Source organism: Panthera tigris, chromosome B4 (assembly GCF_018350195.1).
Source record: "Panthera tigris isolate Pti1 chromosome B4, P.tigris_Pti1_mat1.1, whole genome shotgun sequence".
Taxonomy (NCBI): Eukaryota; Metazoa; Chordata; class Mammalia; order Carnivora; family Felidae; genus Panthera; species Panthera tigris.
The window spans coordinates 82,641,650-82,668,270 of NC_056666.1; the positions used below are offsets into that span (position 1 = coordinate 82,641,650).

A 26,621-nucleotide genomic window follows, 5' to 3' on the forward strand; every position below is an offset into this window, starting at 1 on the left:
AACTTTCACTACTCAATTCAGAGAAAAGTTATGAGTACACAGCTAAGAACCATTTTTACGCAGGCATCCATCTGAGCCCGTCTTTTTTTCTGGAACAAAAAGATTGAGGGCAATTGCATAATCCATTCCCAAGCTTTTTATGGATGTCAGAGCCAGGGAGGACTATCTGGCCTATTTGGGCCCTTTCATTCATCAACTCTCTAACATAAGTGCCAGGTGGGAATTGGATTGAAGGGAACACCATCAGTAAGGAGAGGGCTAGGTTTTGAATGGGATGTAACAGCACAAAATAGAACACTGGGGCCCGAACACTATGATCAGCAAAATCCCCTTTGTAACAGACAAAAAGTCATGAATTTGGGGGGAGAAATAAACTAGCTTTGGGGCACCTGGGTGGCTCAGTTGGTTAAGCGTCTGACTCTTGGTTTCGGCTCAGGTCATGATCTCGTGGTTCGTGAGTTCGAGCCCCACAACAGGCTCTGCGCTGACAGAAATATTTTTTTTAATTAAAAAAAAAAAGGAAATAAACTAGTTTTGGTGGGATGAAGTGGCTGATAGGACTTTCTTATTAGAAGACATCCAAGTTGCTAAACTGTCCTCATTTTTGGTGACTGGTTCCATTGGTCTCGAGAAAGCAATCTGAGAGGGAAAGTGAAGGGGAAATGTTTTAGGCCAGCTGGCTTTCATATTCCCATTAATGGCAGTCATGCTCTACATAACTTGGTCAGACCAATTAGAGGCGATAGATTTCCGATGCTAAAGAGACCCTGGCCCTAAAGAGGGCCAATTTACAGCTTGATATTTGCAAGCAAAACGCTGACACGGCAGCAGACGTGGCTCCAATGTCCAGCTCACTCCATGGTTATCCCTTCAATCCTTCTTGATGAGATCAGTCTGGGAGATGAGACTATGCTGAATTGCAAGAGCTGTAACTGCCAGAGAAAATTAAATGGGGGCTTCAAGTAGTGACTGAGCCAGCAGACTAAGTGGCCAAGAGAGAGACAACAGAAGTTCCTGGAGAAGGTTTATGGAGTCAAACAATCTGCAGGCACACAGAGGCTCTGAAGCATCTGGGGCAGAGCCATATAGGCAGGCAGGGCAAGGACACACAGCACGCCAAAGGCACCGGGCACCGTCCTTCACTGTCTGAGAGCAGCTCTCATGCTGTGGGATCTGCTGTCACCTCCACTGCCTACAGCTCAGTTCTCCGACGACCAGACATGGAGTAATAAACTGAGTTTGAGCTTACCCCAAATTCAAACACGGTGAAAAAACTGGTCTGGAGATGGAAACTATATTTCACAGGAGTTTAACTAAACAGAAAAAGAGGAGACTCTTTCCCTGCTTCACAGTGCTTTCTCACTGAAATAAAGAGCCAGGAAAAGTTACCCTGGAGGCAAGCTACCACCTCCTTAAGGAGCTATTTGAGGGAAGGCACCAAAGTCTCCAGGTAATCCTGAGACCACTTGTACTGATGAACTATTTTTTTCAAATTAACTTATGCTCAAATATGCTAGATCTTGATCTCTATAAATAGAGCAAAAAAGAATATATCCCAGAGGTCTTAACAGCTCTTCACACAGAAATAAAATTTTACCATGTACTTAATTTACAAAGGCATAAAGGTTTCCTGATATAAAATTCCTTTGCCCTGCAACTTTAACCCACAGCAGCTGCCCAAATACTGCTTTTTCACTTTCTACTCTATGTACATTTGCTGCCAATTGAGGTAGTTGTCACTCTAGGACAGTGTAAAGCTGTGGGAAACACTGGTGGTAATAGTCAACTGGCCACCTGGGGGGGGAGTCTCAGCGCTGACATTTTGGAAGTCAGTAATGAGCCCAGGGTCTTTCAAGATTATCTGCTGAGTGGCTGGTCTGAAGGAGTCATTGCAGCTTTTTAAAAATTCATCTGCCTTCTCCATGATCATGGTAAACAGTGAGTCCGATGCTATGCTCCTGACTTCAGTGCCTAGCTTCCTGGCTAGAGTAATTATAGCTTCTTACAAGGTACGAGGGTGAAGATCATAAAGACAGAACCAAGCAAATGACAGAGACTTGGGAATTTGTTCCCTCATAAATGACATTGCTGGTTTATAAGGGTACTTTCCAATGGCAAAAGAATGTGAAACTAATGCCAATGTAATAAAAGGCAGCATGAATCTCTAGCCAGAAATGGAACTGCAAATAAGTATACTAAGTTCATGGAAAAATGTGTCTGATCCTGATGGGTGAATGAACATCCAGAGGCATGAAGGTTACCTGGAGGTCTGTTTCCTGGCAATGCAAATTGTGGCAGCTACATAGCTGCAATTTATATGTTGTATCAAGGAAACTTCACAGACAAGTTTCAGAGCTTACAAATTAGCCAAATTGGGAGATGGGGGGTGTACAGGGGCTAAGGAAAGGCTGAAAGGAATAGGCAGAATGGGCAGACAAAGGAGGAGAAAGGAAAAGGAAAGTTTCTTGGTTCCACAGCAACTCAAAAGATATGTGTCCCACTGACAGGAAAAATGAAGAACCTGTAAAAAGCATTTAAATTCTCTAAAAATGATCACTTCTCCCAACTAGCAGAAATAATGCTACAAACCAAGGGGGAGAGAATATAAGAAATGAAACAAACTCTAAATTGTACATACTTCACAGTTGAGGAAATAGACACTTCCTGAAAGGGCAAAGGGGGCAAGGAGGAATGGGAAGAAAAGAATGCAAAGGTCTTTTTAAGATACAATTAAAAGTTGGGATATAATAAAAAGCCTGCAGACCTCCCCTACAGAAGAGTTTACAGGCATGTTCCCAAGAGCAAGCATGACTTAGAATATTGTATTGTGAGAACTAATTCAAAGTTCAACACAACAATTCTGGGGCTTTAACGGATAATCCATATTAATAAACATAGGGGCCTATGGGCTTGTCAATCTGGAGCACTTGCTGGTTCTGGAACATGAATCTGTTACATTTAAAAATATATATTCATTTAAAAAATGAGACAAATAAAAACAGAAGTGAAGGAGGCTCAGATGCGTGGAGTTCTCTCTGGAAGATGCAGCCTGTGATCTGAAAGCATTACTGCACACATATAATAGTTCTCACTTTTGAGTGCCAGCTATGGTGGCAGAAATGCCACCACCAAATGAACTTTTAAGAAGAGCTAGAATGCTGTGCTAGCTGTGGCCATCCAGTTTTTTTTTGTTTGTTTGTTTGGTTGTTTTTGGGGTTTTGTTTTGTTTTGTTTTGTTGATTTTGGTTTTTGAAACATAAAGGTGGGCCCACAACCAATGGGAAGCTTTGGGAAGCATTCAATATTTTATCCACTCTCCTTCCTCAGGGATCCCACAGAGACCACCAGGACCATTGCCAGAGAGAGGCCTGCTCAGGCCTCTAATTTCAGTGGGAGAATTTCTGTACTATCTCACCCCGTTTCAAAGAGCTGAGAAGCAGCTGCACACACATACAACATGGACCATCGAGGTCCCAAGCCAGTCCACATAAAAATAACCGACCACCACCTAAGTCAGGAGTTGATCTGCTGTGTGACAGTGGGGTACCGAGAATCTGAGTCCTCCTCCTCCTCAGTGGATGTTTCTTCATAGAGTTCATCCTGGGCAATAATGCTCCCTAATCCATATTCCTGCTCATGGACAGAAACTTCATTTGGTGTGAGGTGAGAAGAACCTTCCACAAAGTCAGCAAATCTGGAAAAAAGAAGATAATACTCTTTAAGAACCTGCCTTCTGCCCTTTCTGGTTTCCTTTCAAAATAAGAACTGAAACATCTGATACACTTACAACTCAAATTATAATAAGTCTAACCTTATTCTGGCAGGCAAGTAGACTAAAGCAAGAAATAAAGAGAAAGGGAAAGCTGGGATCATAAGCCAACATCTCCTGAAATGCCAGCCATCCTGCTTAATAAGCACTAGCCTATCCCTTTTTTTTTTTTTTTTTTTCAGTTAGGAAAGTGCCAAGGTTCTTTTAGTCATCTGTAATCCTGATAAGAGAAGATTAAGGGGGCATTACACATTTATTCATGTTTATGGCTCTATGAACTGTATGCGATCAAGATTCCAAATTGAAGCTTCATATATTTATTGGTACAATTGCTCCCAAATAAAAAGGACCCCTCCCCCCCAAAAAATAATCAGACTCGGAGAGCAATGCAAAACTATCACAGGGGAAACAATATGGTCTTCTCATCTCAGTGCTACAATCAAATCTAGAGTAGACAGTTCCTTGAGGAAGCAGAAAACAGGCTACTGCTTAACATATGATGATACATGTATCTTTCTGTCAACTACTCCTAGGTGAACAGGAAAACATAGACACCAATACAAAATGATTATCTAGAAGTATGATCTCTGTTAAAACTCAAGGTCACAATTACCCTGATAGCTGCTTAGCACAGCTGGCCAAGGGTTTACCTCTTTGGAGACTGGATTCGAGAGACAGTCTTCCAAGCAGAGCAGTCTGGACTGTTACAATATTCTCGAAGCTCCTCTAAAGCCTTTCGGGTCTCCACCTCTCCTTGTATCCGATATTCTTCTTCTGTCAGGAGACGAGGGGGGACAGTCTTTTCTGTTGCTTTACACATCTTTCTGTGCTCACCAAAATAACATCATGAATCATTAATCAGTAATTTTTATCCAGCCTGCCCTCTAGCTCGCTTCAGTGAGCCAAGTATACAGCAGAGAGCCTGGACATGAGTCATCATTCCCACCTTTCTTCTATAGACACCTTGACTTGTAATATACTCCTGACATGTTAGACTAGGAATGACAAGTCAGAGTAATCAATATTATTCACTAATGTGGATAAATTCACTTATTTCCCAATAAATGATAGACAAAATATTTATTTTCCAATAAGTGGAAAAACGACAAGAAAATGATGATATAACATTGTGGTCCATTAACTTGGATCCCCCAAACTGAAGGCATCACCTTGACTATCTAATAAAACAGCCACTGATAACCTCAGAACCTATGACCATTCCATGTTCACTATGCAAGATGATAACATGCTTTCAAATACATCTGAACACTAGAACTCCCAAAGCGATCAGAGAGCCAATGTGAAATAATCTGAAACCTGGTGACCTGAGGCATGTGGTATAAAAGTGATATACTCTGCACCACCTAGTGGTCACAGGAACACATGACACTTTACTGGATGCTTTTATTTTATATAAAATGGCTAGAATAAGATTATAAAAAATGCCTATAGACAGTCTAAAAAGAAAGACTTGGAAGGAACAAAAGCAGAAGCATAATACAATAAATCTCCATTAACAAAGAGGTTCCCAGGTCAACACCTCTGTACCCTTTTGCCACAACTACATCCCACATTGCATGTTTCATTACAAAGTTATATTGCCTTTCAGTCACCTGTAGGTGATGTACAGCCACTGAATAGGGTACTCCAGGTTCTTAGTACACAGTGCAATGACGATAATGGCAAGGGCAATGTGTGGTATCTGGATACCGGAATACATGAAAAATAGGCCCATCAACTGCAAGGTCCAGGTCAGCAGGTTGATACTTCGTTCATTCTCCAAGGGCCCATACTTGTAACAGACTGCAAAACTCATGAATCCAACTGTGAGGACATAGCCTATGAGAAGAGTTATCAGAAAACGTTCTTTTTCATCTATAACTGGTAAAAATAATTTGTGCAGGGAGCAGCAATACATTCACTATATAGCACCTACTGAATTAGGAAAATGGACAAGATCTTTCCTCAATTATTCACACTTTTTTCATTACTCAAATATATTTATCTCTTTAAGTTTCTACCCTTTCTGTTGCTCCCAAGTTTATTTGGTTCAAATGGAAGATTAAAGCTACATGTTGAACAACACTAGAACTGTCTGTTTAAAAAAGCCTAGGGGCGCCTGGTGGCTCAGTCAGTTAAGCGTCCGACTTTGGCTCAGGTCATGATCTCACAGTCCATGAGTTTGAGCCCCGCATCAGGCTCGGTGCGGACAGCTCAGAGCCTGGAGCCCGCCTCAGATTCTGCGTCCCCCTCTCTCACTGCCCCTTCCTTGCTCATGCTCTCTCTCTCAACAATAAACATTAAAAACATTTTTTTAAATAAAAAAGCCTAACATATGATAATCCAGATTAATTACCTCTCAAAAAATAGATTAAGGGTTACCATCTGTAAAACCAAAGGATCTTCACCTTACAGAAAGATTCATGTAGAGTCCTTTACTTAAAGTCTTCAAGTGTATTTAAAATACACTTATATTAATATAGTCAATGTATAGTTTTTCAGGAAAATGCCTATTGTGTAAAGAGAGGTGTACTTATAAACACCAACCAATTAAAGTTTTCTCCCTGGCAGCACCATTTTCATTTAAAGTGACAACCGCACAGCGTTAGAAATAAAGAACCACGATTCTTAAAAATTAATAAAATGGCATGAACTATTAGCTCCTGTAAGCAGCCAACACCTTTTCATGATCAAATGAACTAAAAGAACCCATAAACATATAAAAAGGAAAGCAAAACCGACAACACTTACTTAAAAGATACTGCCAGTAACACCTCCAGATCTCTTGTAAATTTTTTAAAACTAGCTGAATGAGGTACAGAGAAAAGGACCAGCCTCCCACCAGTATGACGTAAATGGGACTTTTCTAAAACAGAGTAGAAGTGAAAACAAAGTTACAACAGGCTTTCCATACATAAAAGAAACAAAATGGAACTATGATTTAAAAAAACTCAACCTACTAAAATACACAAAAACCACATCTCTTAAGAAGACATCCTTTATATTTAAAATGGTATAGTCTGCAAAGAACACTAGGAAAATGAGGTGCTGAGTAACTTAAAAGCCTGGCTATGTGATTAGCAAACAGGAAGGAGACTTTAACTCCCCACTGTGCACAGGATTTTAAATAAAAGGGGGAGTTTGTACGTAATCAGACTCCAAGTTCCATCATGGAAAGTACCCTCCTGAATCAAGGAAAAAGTAGGACATTGACTTGTCAACCACCAATGCAAATTTTCAGTGCTGTATTATTCAACAAAATAGTCCCTCAACTAACTATCCAAGCTTGCCCTGACTGCATTTGAAGATTCCACTACTTACCTTGGGCATAAACTTGGACAGTATGAAAATGATGATTAGCAGAGAGGCCGCAATTCCCACACTCATCCCAGTGGAATAGTAGAAGATTTGGCTTCTGCAGAGAGAAACATTATTTCATGACTATGTGTGTATTCTTCCTATATGGCACCATTCGAACTAGAACAACTATCCCAGCCAAAAAACAGAAAAAAAAACTCAGACTAAAGCAGGTATTTGTTTAAAACTTGCCAACACTGATGGGACTGGTACGATGTAACTGCTGCCAGATTATGAGGACTGGTATCAGTGAGGGCCCTCAAATACGTCCCAACAATAAACCTCTGCTTAGTCACACACTCCCATTGCAGCATCTCCCCTAATCCAATTTTTAATGAGAGTCTTTCTTCAGAAGAACTGCACAGCTTCACTGGGGAAAAGGAAGGTGCAAGGATACTGTCCTAGAGGAGACAGAAAACTGGAACTGAACTGATTACCCAGAAAGATAACCAGACACAGGGCCTGGAAAAGAGAAAGCTCCTGCTCCTATTCCAGGCTCTTTGTACCAGACTTTCTTCCCCCACCGTGAGTTTCTCTCAGGACCCCCCAAATTAGGAACAAGTTCTATCAATCTCACTCCAGCCTAACTTCAAAATCCAATTGTTAAGCTTTCATTCATTATTCCAGAAATATTCTTTTCACTTGTGTGCAAAGTTAATGTTGATTCTACCTTTGTTCAATGTTTGTTTAGTTATCTGTATGTTTTCTTTATAGTTGTACATGTCAGTTACACTTAGCTTAGCTAGTAGGTTCCTAAAGGCAGGAAATGAATAAGTGGTTGGTATTTGTGGGTTTTTTTTTTTACCCCTGATTGGTATAAAACTCACCAACAAACTCATGGCCCTGTAAAAATGAGGACTTAACACGTTATTTCCAATGGTGGAAAGGGTGGTGATATATTGACTAAATCCCATCCCATGATGGCTCAACCTCATGGGAGAATTTCATTCTTGCCAATCTTATTGAATGTAAGAAAATAGCAAAAATCCTAACACCTACTAAAGTATTTAAAAATATTTTCCAGGGGCGCCTGGGTGGCTCAGTTGGTTGAGCGTCCAACTTCAGCTCAGGTCACGATCTCACGGTTCGTGAGTTCGAGCCCCGCGTCAGGCTCTGGGCTGATGGCTCAGAGCCTGGAGCCTGCTTCGGATTCTGTGTCTCCCTCTCTCTCTGCCCCTCCCCCATTCATGCTCTGTCTCTCTCTGTCTCAAAAATAAATAAACATTAAAAAAAAAAAATTTAAAAATATTTTCCAAGCAGGCAATGGCCTGGCCATAAAGCTCATGGAAGAGGAAAGAGCAGCACTTAAAGTCTTCATGATAAAAGCCAAGCAGAGTGGGTCTAAGCCTCATCATTCTGCACTCTAGCCTGGGAACCTACCTGCTCAACAAATCTCCACAAAAAAATAGCACAAGTCCAAGCAGGAAAATGAAGAAGAGTTTGGGGTCAAATCCTGAAATAAATAAAGACTTCTGTTTAATAGGAAAACAAACAGTTTAACACTTTGTAGAATAAAAGGCAATGTTGGCATTATTGGTCAGCTAATAAAATATAGTTGACCCTTGAACAACATGGGTTTGAATTGCCCCGTTCCACTTATATGCAGACTTTTTCTGACAATACATCACAGTACTATAAATGTATTTTCTCTTCCCATTATTTTCTTAATAACATTTTCTTTTCTCTAGCTTACTATATAGTGAGAACACAGCATAGAATACATATGACATACAAAATATGTGTTAATCAACTGTTTAAGTTATCAGTAAGTCTTTCAGTCAACAGTAGGCCATTAGAAATTAAGTTTTGGGGAGTCAAAAGTTATATGCAGATTTTCAACTGGGGAGGGAAGGGGTAAATCAGCCAGCACCCCAACCCCTGTAAATGCAAACAACCCACCTAAACAGCATTGTAAATTCCACACAAAGCCTGGGAACCCTTCCAAATAGAAAATATAATTAGGTCTCTCTAACCTGTACGTTTCTGGAGATCTTATTTTTATTTTGGTTACCGATGCTAAAGCTAAAAGAAACTAAGCTTTGCTTTGGAGGGAGCCAGGCATAACACCATCAGTGCTTCATGTAATTGCCCACAAGGGGTCTCTACCATTCTGGTTTTCATGCCTTAAATCACTCATGGGTTCGGATTCAGCAGATTTGCCTAGAACTTTGGGTCCAGGCCCTCTGTTGTTCTCTAACTGGCTGCTTTTCTTGCCCAACACCACCTACTTCCCTCTACTACACAAGTACTGTGTTGGAAAAGCCTACACTCAAACACATCTCACCCAGGACCAGGGGGCCCAAGTGGAGGCCCCTCAGTGGCATACCAGATACGCCCACAGCATTCACATTCAAGAGCTCTGAGTCTAGGGGAGGTCCACAAACAGAATAGGAGCAAGAGAAATCAGTACATGTAAAAGGAATACCCCCATTCTCCCCAAAAAAGGCAAATCCTATACAACCAAAAAAAAAAACCAAACAAACAAAAAACAACAAAAAAACACCTATGGAACGCTAGGGCCTTGTAGCAAAACCCAGGAATGTTTCTGCTATTCACAACATCCAAAAATCCTGGGTAGTACCCAAGGAGAGACCAAAAGTAAGAAAATAAAACAGGATGACAATTCCAGTTCTCTGTGAAACGTTCTTAGACACATTCAGAAAAGGGAAAACTTTTCCAGTTCCACTGAATAAGCCTTAAATAAACTGAGTGATCTTCATAGTGACTTATGATTCCACAAATCTTTTTACTTCTGAAGCATTAATATTCAGTTCTACCTTTCTTCAGTTTTTATTATTTATACCATTCATGTCTTCAAATGTAGGCTTATACATTTCAGAACATCTAACTTTGTCTAGAAGTGCCCAGAGGGCAGGAATAAACCTATCTTACTCTGAAGAACACTAAGCGGATCAGTTCAGGGCCACTGGGAGTATTAGGAACACAAGTCTTCGCAAATGTCCGTAAGGAAATATTCAGAATGGCCCAAGGTGAAATCTCTATCCTAGGCCTAAAGGCTTTTATGTGGGAGAGGGTCTCTCAACTGTCTGGAGCAGTGGTATACTCAGGTTATAATCAGAACCAAAAGGGAGTTAGTTGTCTTGGGCTGACTTCCCTGTCTCACTAGTTACACTCTCCAAAGCTCAGTCCCGTTTCACTATAAAATCCACAGAAAAACAGGTAAGACTTACTCCGGGTCACAATGACACTGTACTTGGTGTCTTCCTCTATAATCTCAACTTTGAGGCAGGTTTTTGTGCTGTATAGACCCACGTTAACATAGGTATCGTTCAATTTCTCTTTTAAAAAGGAGGAAAAAAAGTTCCAGATACTAAACTGCTCTAACTCCTTCAGTTTCTCTTCATTCTCCACCTGGGTGACACGTACCAGCTTGGAACTATTTACCCGGATCTGTAACACAAGTGAAATCAGGATGAGAAAGAAGTAGAAATTTTAAATTTTCATAAATACAATTTAAAAAAACTTTAGAGTAAATAACTCTAGAGTAGATATCAGTAACAGGGCCAGTTTTCCACAAGGCTTATAAGAAATATAGAGATGCAGGAGCTAAAACATAATTGAGCAAATAATATTGCACATGGTACAGACAGGCAGCTGTTAGAATGTCTTGTTAACATGAGCTGAATCTGCTATTAAGGCAGAACAACACAGGGGGGGGAAAAAAGACTTCCAAGCTGAAAGGGTTAGCACTAGAGCTATTTATGAGAAAGCATACAAAACAAGGATCCAGAATATTAAGAAAATTGCCAAGCCAGAAAGAGAGAGAGAGAGAGAGAGAGAGAGAGAGAGAGAGAGAGAGAGAGAGAGAGAGAATTGTCAGGCAGAAGCCACGCCAGAAAACTGAAAATGTTTCCCATAATGACAGGCTGAGAAGGTCAACCCTCCGTCACAAATCACTGATTATGGGTAAATGTTGGTTATAATGTGTCTCAGATGGAATATGATCTTTATATCAGACAATAAAAAAAAGAAAATTTAAAAACCCCACAAGCCCACCCTTATGTTTATGATGTGGACAACAATGCCCTTATCAGTAACTATGCTTATAGCATGAGCAGCTTTTCCAAAAGGACTCATTTTGTTCAATCATTATTACGGCCAGACATTCTTGCTTGCCAGGTGGCTTAATAGTGTTATGAAATAAATGAAATGAAAGTCATCCTATCAAAGGGAAACTTCAGGCAGGGGGCTTATGAAATATTTCGTGTAGAATCAAAATTGAATAGGAACAGCAAGGCAAAAGAGTTTACATCCTGACAGGCACCCAACAGTTTCCTGGCTGAAGAAAGCATAAGGCCTTTAAAAGAAAGGGGGGGGGGGATGCGTGCGTGCGTGCGTGTGAGTGCATATGTGTATGTATACGAAAAGGAAAGGAAGGAAGAGAAGGAAGCTTCTTTGGGAAAAAGAGGAAGGAAGGTTACCTCAGGGTCAAGTATTACAAGTTACTTAAGGGAACAGAGAGAAGAATGCAAAGTAAGCATAAATGCGTACTGAGGAAAACACAATTCAGGATAATCTGAGCCCTAACAAGGTTGTTGACAATACTTTTTTTTTTCCAATTGTGTGTGAAGGGGGAAAATGTGTCAAAGTATTCACTGATCACAGACAGATATTCACAGAAGCTGCCCCAGCCAGGGGCCTCCAAATTATTACCTGTATCCGTGTCCACACATCATGCCACTTTGGGATAAGCACATTTTTATAACAGAACTGTTGCCTGTCACTCATATTATAAACTCGGGATTCCTGAAGCATGACCACGTTTATGTCAATCCCAGCTTTATGCAAAGAAAGGAAATAAGGATTAAGACAACAGACAAGCTAATAACTATAACCTATTACATAAAAAGAATTAAACCAACCACTTTTTTTTAATTGAAGTATAGTTGACATACAATGTTACATTAGCATCAGGTGTACAATACAGTGATTCCAGGAGCCTATCCCTTACCTATGCTCACCACAAGTGTAGCTACCACCTGTTACCCTATGATGCTATTACAATACCATCGAAACGGACTTTTTAAAGCTAGGGTTAAAATGTCAGTGACTGAGAAACAAGAAAAACTGAAAGAGGGGTGCCTGGATGACTCAATTGGTTGGGTGGCTGACTTCGGCTCAGGTCATGATCTCAAAGTTCATGGGATGGAGTCCCATGTCAGGTTCTGTGCTGACAGCTCGAAGCCTGGAGCCTGCTTTGGATTCTGTGTCTCCCTCTCTCTCTCTCTCTCTCTCTCTGCCCCTCCCCCACTTGTGCGCACGCGCGCTCTCTCTCTCTCTCAAAACTAAACATTAAAAAAATTAATAAAAAAAAAGAGAAAACTGAAACAAGAGGAGAAACAAGGCAGTCTTATTTCCATTACATTTAATCATTTAAATGTTATAAATAGCAACTAACCCAGAAAAAGCAGTAATAGAAACTACTATTAAGTGTTTATTAAGATAGTATGCTATCATTTAACTCTCCAACGATGCTACGAGTCAAGCACTCTCATAATCGCTATTTCACAAATAGAAAACTGATGCTTAGAAGGATTAAGTAATTTGCCCAGAGTCATACAACCAGTGAATAGCTTAACTGACATTCACACCCAGGTCCTGCTTCCCTTATAAAGGCAGAGCTAAAGTAACCCCATCTACTTATTTTCTCTATGTTTCTCCTGAATAGGATAAACAGACTTGACAATGTTTTTGTATATATAGTACTTTAAGAAGATGCTAAAAGATCACAAAATCGTTTTTTCCAACTGTTTTGTTTCAAGTTTTAAGAGCAGTCAATTAACATATGCAGTCCCTTTCATTCAGCCAAGACAGAAGATTCTCCATTCAGAAGTTTGTATTCAATCTCAGCCAATTCAAGGCTTAAAAGTGACCACTTTCTCATATCTTCCCACCCAAGTTTGTACCAGCTACCTTCTTTACCACAAAACAGTTAAATAACTTTTTCCTTGGGTTCTATATTGTACTTACCAACTTATCAAGTGCTACTCTAAGTGGAAATGCAGTTATCACTCTGGTCTAGGTACAAAGATGGATAGATTTAAATAAACTAAAAAACAAAACTTTAAGAAAGCAAAGTTACACACACAAAAAAAGGCAATGATGCCTGCCAGTCCAAAATGGTTTTAGGGTGAAGCTAAGACCAATTTTGAAGTTAAATTTCTTCTTAAACCTAAGAACAAAAACTATAAAACACTTAGAAGAAAACTCAGGGGTGGATCTTCATGACCATGCTAGGCAATGGTTTCTTAGATACGACATGAAAGCATAAGCAACCAAAGAAAAAACAGATGAATCAGAGTGCATAAAAATTTAAAACTTTTGTATTTCAAAGCACCTTATCAAGAAAGTAAACAGATTAACGCACAAAATGGGAGAAAATATTTGCAAATCACATATCTGACAAAGGTCTACTACCCATAATATATAAAGAACTACAACTCAACAAGAAAAAGAGAAATAACCCAATTGTAAAAATGGGCAAAGGATCTGAATAGACATTTCTCCAAAGATATAAAAATGGCCAATAAGCATATGAAAAGACACTCAACACCATTAGCCATCAGGGAAATACAAATCAAAACCACAATGAAATATCACTTTATACTCATTAGGAAGTTTAAAATCAAAAAGAAGACAGTAAGGAGGGTTGGCCAGGATGTGAGAAACAAGAACACTCATTGTTGCTGGGAATGTAAAATGGTGCATCCTCTTTGGAAAACAGTTTGGCAGTTTCTCAAAAAGTTAAACATAGAGTTACTCTACGATCCAGCAATTCCACTCCTATGTATATACCCAAGAAAACTGAAAACATATGTTCACTCAAAAACTCATACATGAATGTTCACAGCAGCAATATCCATAATAACTAAAAAGTGAAAACAAACAAATGTCCATCAACTTATGAACTGATGGATAAAACAAAATGTGATAGATCCACCTATAAGTGTAATATTATTCAACCATAAAAGGGAGTACTGATACATACTACAAGATGGATGAACCCTGAAAACATTATTCTGAAGGAAAGAAGCCAGACCAAAAAGAGCATATATCAAATGATTCCACTTGTATGAAATGTCCAGAACGGGCAAATCCACAGAGACAGAAAGTAGATGTTAGTGGTTGCCAGGATCTGGGAAAAGTGAATGGGGAGTGACTGCTAAGATGTATGGGGTTCCATTTTGGAGTGATGAAAATATTCTGGTAATTCCAGAATTCAGTGATGATGGATGCACGACCTTGTGAATATACTAAAATCCACTGAAAGGGTGAATTTTATTATACATGAATAACATCTCAATTTTTTAAAAAATTCACTCTTAATATTGTAAGGGAGGAAAAATTTTTCCTTGATCCTCTTAGGGTCCCTGGATTAGTCTGAAATTTTAAACTGACAAAGATAGACTAACAACAGAAAAGCATACACATTTAATAAATTTACGTGACACGAAAGCCTTCATAAGGAAATGAAGACCCAAAGAAACAGAGCTACGTACTTTTATGCTATGTTTGAGGAAGAGTGGACAGCTGTGAAGGAATATGATAGGGTAAAGAGTATGTGGCAATTGTAGTAAACTAGGGGGAAACAGAGCAAGCAAGGCCTGTTTGCTTAGATTCCTCTCAATGTCCCTTTGTCTAAATTCCTCAAGGTATAGGGAGGGAGGGAGGGAAGGCAACTCTCACAAGACTTTATGGTCTGTTTCAGAGAAGGGTAAGATGGGGAGGTCAAAGAGACCTTCCTGCTCCTGTTGTTTTCTTAAACTCCCTCAGCTTAAAATACATAATATGCCAAGATGCTACATCTTGGGGTAGCATGCCCTGAACCCCCATCTATCAGCTTCTCACTATGGTTTAATCCAGTAGTAATTGGGATTTCCTCCTAGCCTATCTTTCATAAAGTGAAAGCTTTTCAAAATCCTGTTGACATCTGTCTCACTAGCAAGCACACAAATGTACTGAAAGAATATCCACTCACAAATATGGTTTATTTTCTTGCAGAGTCTAGCTGGCTCAGTCGGAAGAGTATGCACTCCTGATCTTGGGGTTGTGAGTTTGAGCCCCATGTTGGGTGTAGAGATTATATAAATACATTAAACTTAAAAAAAAAGTTTACTTTCTTCTGGAGAGTATAAGTGAGTAAGGTTATGTGAATGCTAAAACTACTGTATTGAGAAATTCATTGAGGTATGCAAAAACATTGGGCAGCATTAAAAAAAAAAAGTTGTTGAACAAGAACCTATCACTTCCTTAAAAGAATATCCAGTCTATGTACAAAGCCTGAAGTAGAAACATGCACCTGTCCAATAAAAAACAAAAACAAGAGTCACACTTGTTAACCCCTTCTCTCCCACAGCACCAAGTAATAGAACACTACACCTTTTTATTTTTTTAACAAAAAAAAAATTTTTTTTAATGTGTATTCATTTTTTGAGAGAGCGTGAGTGGGGGAGGGGCAGAGACAGAGGGAGACACAGAATTCAAAGCACGCTCTATGCTCTGAGCTGTCAGCACAGAGCCCGACAAGGGGCTAGAACCCACGGACCATGAGATCATGACCTGAGCCGAAGTCGGACCCTTAACCAACTGAGCCACCCAGGTGCCCCACCACTATACCTTTTTAGGCCCACTATTATTTTCAAGAAGATAGTAAGATACAAATAATGTCAATAGCAGAGGGCATTTGAAAAACTTAATGCCAAGAAAAGGCATTATTGTTTTGAAACTAATTTTAAAATTCTCTGATGCCATTTTCCTAAAGAAATAAAATGGTTTTATAACAAGCAACATCTTTTAAAATCTAGTTCTTCCTTTTCCCAAGTTACATAACACTTAAGGGAAAGGATTTTAAATAAATAAATAAATAAATAAATAAATAAATAAATAAATAAATGTCTTTAATAGCAACCTCCTATGGAAATCAGCACCTTGGCCAGCCACATCTCTGTAAACTCATTGAGAGGTGAACTACACCAATTCAGCCAAAAGGGATAATTTGTGGAACAACCACTACTCCAACTGTAGCTTAAACTGTTAGCAACACAAAACTAAACCAAACGACCTTAAACATATGTAAGTTGTCAGAATGCGCATTTAAAATTTTGTGCTTCCTGTAGCAAAAGGATATACACCACCTTTCTCCCTCCCCCCTAAAGTGAGTTAGCCAGAATGTTAAAAAGTAGAATGAACTAAACATTCAGGAAAATGCCTTTGAGCCCAAAGATTTTGGAAAATGCCTTCATGGAAAGTAGTGAATCATTAGTTGCTTATTGCATTTACCCATAAAGCAGGTATTCAAAGGTTAATAACTTCATACTTTCTTACAATCATTACAAACTTTAATCAACAGCACTGATCACTTAACATCCACAGGCAGAATCAGTGAAAATGATTCATAATATGTGAGGACTGGAATACACCCGAAAAAGTCATGAAAAATAATTTCTTAAATAGCCTCTGTTCATTTCTTTCAAGAGATAACTTAGTTGTACTTAAAGCCTTACTGAAAACAAGCATCTTAAACAGTGCACTTAGGAAAGAATCATTCAATGGGATGTTGGGACAACTGGTTATTTGGAAAATAAAATCTATCTAGATTCTCACCTCACCTTATACCAAATGCTGACATTATAGATTAAAAAGTAAAATAAAAAAATTTAAAATATACCATAAAAATGATGTAAGTTCAGTTTTGGAGGACTCTTTAAGCATAAATGCAATGGAAATAAGTCTGAGGAATAAAATCAAGTGACTACATAAAGATACAAATCTACTTAAAAAGGTAAAAGGGACCTACATTTATTGTGGTGAACATTGTGTAATGTACAGATTTGCCAAATCACTATGTTGTATTTTTCTAATGTTTATTCATGTATTTTTTTTTGAGAGAGAGCAAGCTGTGAAGGTGCAGAGAGAGGGAGAGGGAAATCCCAAGCAGACTCCACTCTGTAGCACAGAGCGTGATGCACAGCTTGAACTCACGAACCCTGATATCATGACCTAAGCCAAAATCAAGAATCAGATGTTTAACCAACTGAGCCACCCAGGTGCTCTTCTATCTTGTATTCTTGAAACTAATATAACATTGTATGACAGCTATACTTCAATAAAAAAAGTAAAAGCAAGCAAATTAAAGAAAAATTTTCAACAAGTAAATAGATTATAAAAATATATATATTCCTGGGGCACCTGGGTGGCTCAGTCAGTAAAGTGTCTTATTCTTGATTTCAGCTCAGGTCATGATCTCAGGGTTCCTGGGTTCAAGTACTGCGTGGGGCTCCCCACTGATGGTACAGAGCCTGCTTGGGATTCCCTCTCTCCCTCTCCCTCTCCTGCCCATCCCATGCATCCTCTCTCTCTCTCAAAATAAATAAATAAACTTAAAAAAAAAAAAAAGAAATGCAAACTAAATTAAGACACTACTTTCTTTTATTAATATTTTGTCTTTTTCTGGGGCATGACTACTTTTTTATTTTAATGTTTATTTACTTATTTTGAAGGGAGGAGGGACAGAGAGAAAGGGTAAGAGAATCTCAAGCAGGCTCCATGCCCCAGCACAGAGCCTGATGCAGGGCTTGATCTCAGGAATCGTGAGATCAAGACTTCAGCCGAAATCAAGAGCGGACACTAAATCAGATGCTCAACCGACTGAGTCACCCAGGTGCCCCGACACTACTTTTGATCTATCAAATTAACAAAGATGTTATAGTCTAGAATATCCAAAGCTGGCAAGCATATGGGTCATAAGCAAATAATGTTGCTAGTGGTGTAAACGAGCACACCTTTTCAGGAAAATATTTCAGCAAGATGTTTCAAGGGCCTTAAATATGTTTTAGCATTTGATCTAATAAATCTGAGAATCTATCCTAAAAATATAATCAGTAAAAAATTTATATGCAAAAATGTTCACAAAGTGTTATCTACAACAATGAAAAACTAGAAACACCACAAATATCCAACCAAATGTTTAGTTCAAAAACATTAAGTGAATGATCTGTCCAAAGAGTAGAATACAAATAAAAATAATTATGACGAATTTTAAATGGTATAAAAAATGTTTATGCTACAAAATCAATTAAGAAAACTATCTCTAGGGGCGCCTGGGCGGCTCAGTCGGTTGAGCTTCCAACTTTGGCTCAGGTCGTGATCTTGAGGTCTGTGAGTTCGAGCCCCGCGTCGGGCTGTGCTGACGGCTCGGAGCCTCGTGCCTGCTTCGGATTCTGTGTCTCCCTCTCTCTCTGCCCCTCCCCCACTCATGCTCTGTCTCTCTCTCTCTCTCTCTCTCTGTCAAAAATAAATAAACATTAAAAAAAATTTTTAAAACCAAAAACTATCTCTAGTAATAACTAGTTGGATCCAGGAAAAAGAACTGGATTGTTGACAGGTGTATGAATATATTATCAATTCAAAAAAACTTTTAAAAAGATTTTAAATAATCTCTACACCCAACGTGGGGCTCAAACTCGCAACCCTGAGATCAAGAGTCACATGCTCTACGGAATGAGCCAGCCAGGCGCCTCCAAAGTTTTATTAAAAAAAAAAAAAAATGTGGAAAAAGACCAGGAGAAAGTCTGCTAAAATAGATTGCCTCTGAATGGAATAAACAGTGAAGGTTTTTTTCTACTTCTTTATACTTAATTGCTCTTGCCAAATAGTCTAAAATTAACTGACATTATTTTTTTAATCAAACACTTCCAATGAGAAAAAACTTCCTACCTTTTGAAGTACTGTATTTTATCTTTAGGTGCTTCTGGCTTTTATTTTTTTTTAACATTTATTTATTTTTGAGACAGAAAGAGACACAGCATGAACGAGGGAGGGTCAGAGAGAGGGAGACACGGAATCTGAAACAGGCTCCAGGCTCCGAGCTGTCAGCACAGAGCCGGACGCAGGGCTCGAGCTCATGGACCGCGAGATCATGACCTGAGCCGAAGTCGGCCGCTTAACCGACTGAGCCACCCAGGCACCCCGCCTCTGGCTTTTAGAAAGTTCTTCTCTATAACATGATTGTCTCTTTGTAGCTGCCACACACATGATCTACCAGGCCACACAGAATATCATCCCAAGTTCACCCTTCTCGAAGCTAAGAAGCCCCTGTTCCTCTCATTAAGGAAAAAGTGTCTGCTGTTTGAGTGCTGACTAGGTAGGAACATTTTTTTCATATATTTTCTCTTTCATAGCCACAGTCCACAACCCCATTTTAGAGGTTAACCATCTGACCCAAGTTCATTCAGATCACAGGTAGCTTCAGGGCACCTGGGTGGCTCAGTCGGTTGAGTGTCAGACTTGGGCTCAGGTCACGATCTCACAGCTCATGAGCTGTCAGAGCAGAGCCCTGTCAAATCTTCTGTCCCCCTCTCCTGCTCACTCTCTCTCTCTCTCTCACAAGTAGTATACATTTTAAAAAACCCACTACACTCTTAAAACTTAAAATAATGATAATAATAATAATAAGAAGAAGAAGAAGAAGAAGAAGAAGTAGTAGTAGTAGTAGTAGTAGTAGTAAAGTTACTCTGGTTCCCTGCTCTGGAAAAGTACCTTCCTGGATACCTACCGTCTCCCCCCAAAAAAACATTTCAGGAGGACGTTACAATTTGGCACTACATCAACGGATCCTGAGACAATCTTAAAACTGCAGCTAAGGATAATTGTAAGTGACAGCATGAGATAGGCAGCAAAGGAAGGGAGAGGTGAGAGCATAATGTGTTTACAAGATATGATTATCCTTAACCCTGTGAGTTTCAACGGTCTCCAGCGGAACTTGGAAACCTCACTTATTCTTCTGTTATGCATTTGATAAGGGTAGAAGGAGGTTTTTTAGAAACAGTCTAGGTTTTATGAGTTACAGCGGGAAAAGGGAAACAGTTTCATTTGAGTCCAAAGCCAATTATCCAGCAATAGGTAGATATCAATGTTTGCTTCAAAAGTGAACAAGTCTCCAAAAGAAACATATCTGATGGTGAATGGTATTTGTATCTTTTTACTTTTTGGAAACGCGAGTTTAACGGCTCCAGGTCCTTGCTATAAGGCCGGTAGGGGCCAGATCTTACAAGGACATAAGACATTACACAGAAATCACTCCATTTCACTGAATGAAAATGATCCATTCAGCAACCCGTGCCCTGACAGAGCACACGCTCAGAAGGTGTTGCTAATTTGCTGAATGAATGGGATGCCCCCTTTCCAGTGGCAGCTCAGCCTACCAGGAATGGTACTCGGGGCCCCTGACTTTTCATCAGGAAAATCGAGGCCTGTTCAGCGCGACGCAGCCCCCAGGACCGCTTCTCAACCCAGCCCAGGCCTCCCTTCCTGTCTCTGCCAAAAGACTCCAGACTCCTCCCCACTCTGAGTAGCTCCCCCAGGCCTCCCCAGGGCCCTAACCCCTCACTGCAGACGAAACTGCTTCCCCGGCACCACGCCCGCGCCCCACTGCAGAATAACGGTCCGCACCCTGGGGACACTCCCCACTTTTCTAAATATAATCCCCTCAGCACCCGCCCCCATGACAGCTGCTGCCCCCGGCGGTACCTGAGCCGCAGGCCAAGCAGCCGGAGAGGACCAGGAGCAGCCGCACTGCCCCACCGCCCCCATTGCCCCCAGCCTTCCAGCCCCCCGGCCCGGCACCAACTGCCGGTGAGACCGCCACTTTCATTCCTCCCGCCGTGGTCGCCTCACGCCGCCTCCTCTTCACGTGCCTCTCCCCAGCAACTAGCCGGAACAGGCAGGGCCAGCAGCCTATCCACTTCAAGACCTGCCCCCTACCATCCAATAGGATGGGCGGAGCCTCGAGCACTCAGTGCTTTACGGACTCCATAATCCCGCCTCTTAGCAACTGCTGCGAGAGGGCGGGAAAAGCAGCTTTCAGCCTATTGGAAAACGGACCCTCACCTTAGCAATGGCGACAGGAAGATCCCACCCCTTAACAACATGCTTCCGTCTCCACTTTATTTACAACTGGTGCAATTGATGGTAAGTTTAACCAATAGAAAATCAGAATGGGAGAGGCCTCTACCAAATTTGATATTAACCTCGAAACTGTCATAATTGTCCTCTTTCTTTCCTTTAAAAAAAAATTTTTTTTTCATGTTTATTTACTTTTGGGAGAGAGAGACAGAGCACAATGGGGGAGGGGCAGAGAGGGAGGGAGACACAGAATTTGAAGCACGCTCCAGGGTCCGTGCTGTCCGCGCAAAGCCTGAACGGGGCTGGAACCCACGAACGTGGGAGATCATGACCAGAGCCGAAGTCGGAAGCTTAACTGACTAGGGCCACCTAGATACCCCATCTTTCTTTCCTTTTTACATGATCTTTTTGTTATGGGTAACTTACTCTTGAGACGCTTTATAAGTAGGGTTCTGACGGACGATTTTTTTTATTAAGTAAGACAATGTGTCTTCCAAAGTCCTAGGTGATTTAAAACAAGTCACCAAAAAAAAAAAAAAAAAAAAAGTTTGTCAGTATTTTATGGGAATAAACACCAGCGCTTAAAAATGTAGGCATTTACGTAGCTCTTAAAAATCGGAGGGGGCGGGGGGAAGTGCCTGGCTGGCTCAGTCCAAACAGGGAAAAGCAAGAGACTCGATCTCTGGGTGGTGAGTTTCAGCCCCACATTGGGTGTAGAGATTACGAAAATAAATAAACTTTTTATTTAAAAAAATTTTTAATGTTTATTTTTATTTTATTTCTGAGAGAGAGACAGAGAGAGAACACAAGCAGGGGTGGGGCAGAGAGAGAGAGAGAGAAAAGGAAACAGAATCTGAAGCAGGCTCCACGCTCTGAGCTGTCAGCGCAAAGCCTGATGCAGGTCTCGAACGCATGAACCAGGAGATCAAGACCTGAATCAAAGTCAGTCACCCAACTGACTGAGCCACCCAGACACCCCCAAAAATAAATAAACCTTAAAAAATTTTTATTTTTAACATTAAATAAAAATATTTATTTTTGAGAGAGAGAGAGTGCGCAAGTGGGGTAGAGACAGGGAGAGAGGGAGACAGAGAATCCAAAGCAGGCTCCATACTGCCCGCGCAAAGCCTGATGTCGGGCTCAAACCCACCAACTCTGAGATCGCGACTTGAGCCAAAGTCAGACGCTCAACCGACTGAGCCACCCAGGCGCCCCAATAAATAAATAAACTTTAAAAAATAAAATAAGATAAAATAAAATGTAGGCAGAGGCTTTTGAGGTTTTTTTAAAAGTTGTTTGTCTGTTTGTTTAATAATCTCTACCTTCAACGTAGGGCTCGAACTGGACCCTGAGATCTAGAGTCGCCTGCTCTTTAGACCAAGCCAGCTAGGCGCCCATGGCTGTTGGAAGTCAAATGAATGTGAAGATTAAGGGAAAGTTTTTTATTCCTTACAGCGTCTTGTGAGACAAATATCTACATTGAAGAAGCCAAGGCTAATACAAAGAACCTGCCCAAGATTGCATAGTTATTTGGGCTGGGCTGCGGTTTCAACCCAAGTCTTACCCAAAGACTGAGTTCTATGCATCAAGCTGCTTCCCATTACATGATTTAACACAGTGTAAGGACCTAGAAGAGTGCCTGGCACATAAACAGGTATTCAATTAATGTTACTAGAAATTGAAGCAATTAATTTTTTTTAGAGAATCTGATAGTGGTGGGTAGGAACACTAGAGATGATGGAGTCTAGTGAGTGGAGAGGAAATTCAGGAAAGGAGGTTACTTCAGGGGAAGTTTCAAGCTTTCAAACCAAGATATAGATACCTATCTATAGATATAGATATAGATACAGATATAGATGTGTCCCCAAACAAGGTATTTTTAAAAAGTCAAAATGGGTCGGGATGCCTGGGTGGCTCAGTTGGTTGAGTGTCCAACTCTTGATTTTGGCTCGGGTCATGATCTCACAATTCATGAGTTCTAGCCCTGCATTGGGTTCTGTGCTGACAGTGCAGAGCCTGCTTGGGATTCTCTCTCTCCCTTCTCTCTCTGCCCCTACCCCATTCTCTCTCTCTCTCCCTCCCTCCCTCTCTCTCTCAGAAATAAATAAATAAACTTAAAAAAAAAAAAAGTCAAAATGGGTCTCAGCTATGGGCAAAACAAGAAATTGCATCCTCAAAAAGAAAAGTCTAGGCTATTGCTGCTGCAATAGTAATCCTGTATCTGTGTCACACACATTCCCTTGGCTGATCTGGAAAGGTCAATATCAACAGTAATAAATCACATCAATACTATGTATACTTGATGTCATGCGATGAAAATGGCATTTTATGTCTATGGTTTTCCTCTCCCCAAACCCATAAAACTAACCTAATCATTAAAAGAGCATTAAATAAATTTCAATAGAGGGGCAAACTACAAAATACCTGACTAATGCTCCTCAAAATTACCAAGATCATCAAAAACAAAGAAAGAGCCTAACAGCCAAGAAGAGCCTGAGACAAGAACGAAATGTAATATGGTATCATGGATGGGATCCTGGAATAGAAAAAAAAAAAAAATTAGTTGAAAACTCAGAATATCTGAATAAACTGTAGACTTTTAATTAATAATAATGTATGGGGGTGCCTGGGTGGCTCAGTCCACTGAGTGTCCAACTTCGGCTCAGGTCACGATCTCACAGCTCATGCATGGGTTTGAACCCTCTGTCAGGCTCTCTGCTGTCAACACGGAGCCCTCTTCAGTTCCTGTCTCTGTCTCTCTCTGCCCCTCCCCAGCTCCTGCTTTCTCTCTGTCTCAAAAATAAAAACATCAAAAAATTTTAAACAATAATGTATGAATACTGGTTCATTAATAGCGGCAAATGCAGCATACTGATATAAGGCAATGACAGTGGAAACTGGATGTGGGGTATATGGGAACTCTCTATACTATCTTCTCAATTTTTCTGTAAATCCAAAAGTTTTAAAAAATAAACTTGCACACACATGTGCAAAGGTATACGTGCACGCACACACATGTGCACACACACGCACTCTCACTTCTACCAGGCCCCAAATTCCCACCATGCAGAGTTCACTCTTTGGTTTTGAATAAAGGCCAGAGAACAAAGGAACCAATTCCAGATTTGGGAACTAATGCCAGTAGATCACTGACCACTAACTTTTAACATGTGCAAAGGAGGCGTCTCCTGGGTGGCTCAGTCAGTTAGGCACTGAACTCTTGATTTTGGCTTAGGTCATGACCTCACGGTTTGTGAGATTGAGCCTCTCGTCAAGCCCTGCACTGACAGCGTGGAACCTGTTTGGGATTCTCTCTCTCCCTCTCTCAGTCCCTTTCCCCCTCTCAAAATAAATGAATAAACTTAAAAAAAAAAGAAATCAAAAAAACAAAAACATGTGCAAAGGAGGTATACAATAATGAAACTTTACTGTCCATAAACACATTACACATTAACATCCAAATAAATTCTGTCATTTCAAGGTAGTCACTGAAGAAGCTTTTAGTCTTATTTTAATCACGAGGACACTGCTCAAAACACTTTAAGAATCATCTTCAGGGGGTGCCAGCCTGGCTCAATTGGTAGAGCATGCGACTCTTGATCTTGGGGTTGTAAATTTGAGCCCACATTAGGTGTAGAGATTACTTAAAAATAAAAATCTTTAAAAAAAAAAAAACAACCATCTTCAGAGGCTATAGCACACAATGCAATGAATATTCATTATCTGCAGGTGGATCTGATTTATGCAAATAGCCAAAGAACTCAGGCCAAGACTGTTGAGTAAATGGGGTGGACAATCTGGATAGTAAATGTGCTTCAGAATATTTTTGGATTTTAGAAAGGTAATATGGTGCATATAGAACACATAAAGCAACAATCCCAATGGGGCCTGGGACAGCACCCTCTAATCAAACAAATTAATTTTTCTGCAATGAGACATAAATATTCATATTGGGATAAATGAAAGAGGGATAAATGAAACTATAAATAACCTGTAAGTTTAGGAGGTCCGCCACAAAATAAGTTTAGGTCAGATTAGGTTTTGGTATCAAATGAGTTATGAAAGAGTTTTGGTTTTCATAATTTCTTAAATTTAGGAAGAGGATTGCAGACAATAAATATTTCATGAAGACACTCCATTCCATCTACTCAGTCACCCAAGCTAGAAGTCCAAGAGTTACCCTAAACTTCTCTTTCCCCTCAACCCCTTCGCCAATCATCAAGTCCTACTTAGTTTACTTCCTTTATTGTGAATGTGTCTTTTCCATCCCATGCCAGCCATGTAATCTAGCACCTTGCCACCTCTCACACGGACCACTTTGGGTTACTCCAAGCTGGTTTCCCTGCTGTTTTTGCAGCCCTAAAACCCTTCACCCATCCTACTTTTAAATGCAGATCTGCCTATGTCTCTCCCGTGTTATAAAGTCTTTATGATTCCATAGTATCTCAGGTGATGAAGCCCAGGGTTCTTAGTATGATCTAAAACACAGATGTAAAGAAACTAACTACAACAATGCTATTCAAAGTTTGTTACCAATCTGTAATGAAAGCATTTCAAAGTTAAATGTAAGCATTTAGAAACTTTTCCAGCAATTCAACAGAAAATTTTTGTATTTAATGAATCTAATAAAAATACAGATTTTATTTCCCTTTTCTAATAATTCACATGTAGAGTATTTTATAAAAGTAGGGGACAATAGATTGGAATTTTTTTTAAGATTTTATTTTTTAAGTAATCTCTACACCCAACGTGGGGCTTGCACTCACAACCCCAAGATCAAGAGTCACATGCTCTACTGACTGAGCCAGCCAGGTGCCACTAGATTGAAATTTTTTTTAATTTTATAAAAAAAAATTTTTTTTAATGTTCATTTATTTTTGAGAGAGAGACAGAGTGCGAGCAGGGGAGGGGCAGAGAGAGACACACACACACAGAATCCGAAGCAGGCTCCAGGCTCTGAGCTGTCAGCACAGAGCCCAATGCGGGGTTCGAATCCACCAACTGTGAGATGGTGACATGAGCCGAAGTCGGATGCTTAACTGACTGAGCCACCCAGGTGCCCCAGACTGATATTTTTTGAATTGGTCTTTTACTATATAGAAAAGCGATAGTCTATAATACACTTAATAAAATGGCCTCGTACACCTCCCTGGGCTGGTTTTTAACCACCACCACAGCCTATCCAGCAATAACAAATAATTTCTAGTTTTGGAAACATATCATTATGTTTCATACTTCCGTGTAAGTTTACATTCTGCTCTCCTGACTTGACTGTCCCTTTTTTCTGAAAATCTTTTCATTCATCAAAATCCTAGACTACATCATCACGTCCTTTGGATGCCTGTCTAAACCAGTTTCCTACTTCTACCAGAGGCAGAAAACACCACTTGCCCCCTATATTTCTGTCATTATTTGTACCCCTATTATTGCATTATCCCTACTTCCTTAAAGGCAGAGGTTAGGATTATTTGTCTTCGCGAGGTGAAGCATCTCTTCTAAAATGACCAAACTGAAGGACAACACTCTTTAGACTATTTAACTGTAACATGTTACAAAGAGGAAAGAAGAATCA

The 26,621-nt window shown here is 40.1% G+C and overlaps 1 protein-coding gene across 1 annotated transcript; it reads right to left on the reverse strand.

Moving 5' to 3' along the window:
* Positions 1-455: 455 nt before the first annotated feature.
* NEMP1 (nuclear envelope integral membrane protein 1) lies at positions 456-21,075 on the reverse strand. Its single transcript, XM_042993700.1, has 10 exons — positions 21,063-21,075; positions 20,675-20,854; positions 11,801-11,925; positions 10,318-10,537; positions 8,507-8,579; positions 7,091-7,184; positions 6,521-6,635; positions 5,383-5,608; positions 4,420-4,593; positions 456-3,694 (listed from the first exon to the last, which is right to left on the reverse strand). Exons 1-10 carry the CDS (start codon positions 21,073-21,075, stop codon positions 3,514-3,516), a joined length of 1,401 nt encoding a protein of 466 aa, XP_042849634.1. The 3' UTR covers positions 456-3,513.
* Positions 21,076-26,621: the final 5,546 nt, after the last annotated feature.

What these genes read in the sequence shown, in the direction of transcription:
- NEMP1 (XM_042993700.1), bottom strand. An exon ending in TGTGGAGATTTGTTGAGCAG is followed by an intron (nt 7,185 to 8,506) that starts GTAGGTTCCCAG and finishes TTCTCTCTGCAG; the next exon opens with AAGCCAAATCTTCTACTATT. An exon ending in TGTCCAAGTTTATGCCCAAG is followed by an intron (nt 6,636 to 7,090) that starts GTAAGTAGTGGA and finishes ACTCTGTTTTAG; the next exon opens with AAAAGTCCCATTTACGTCAT.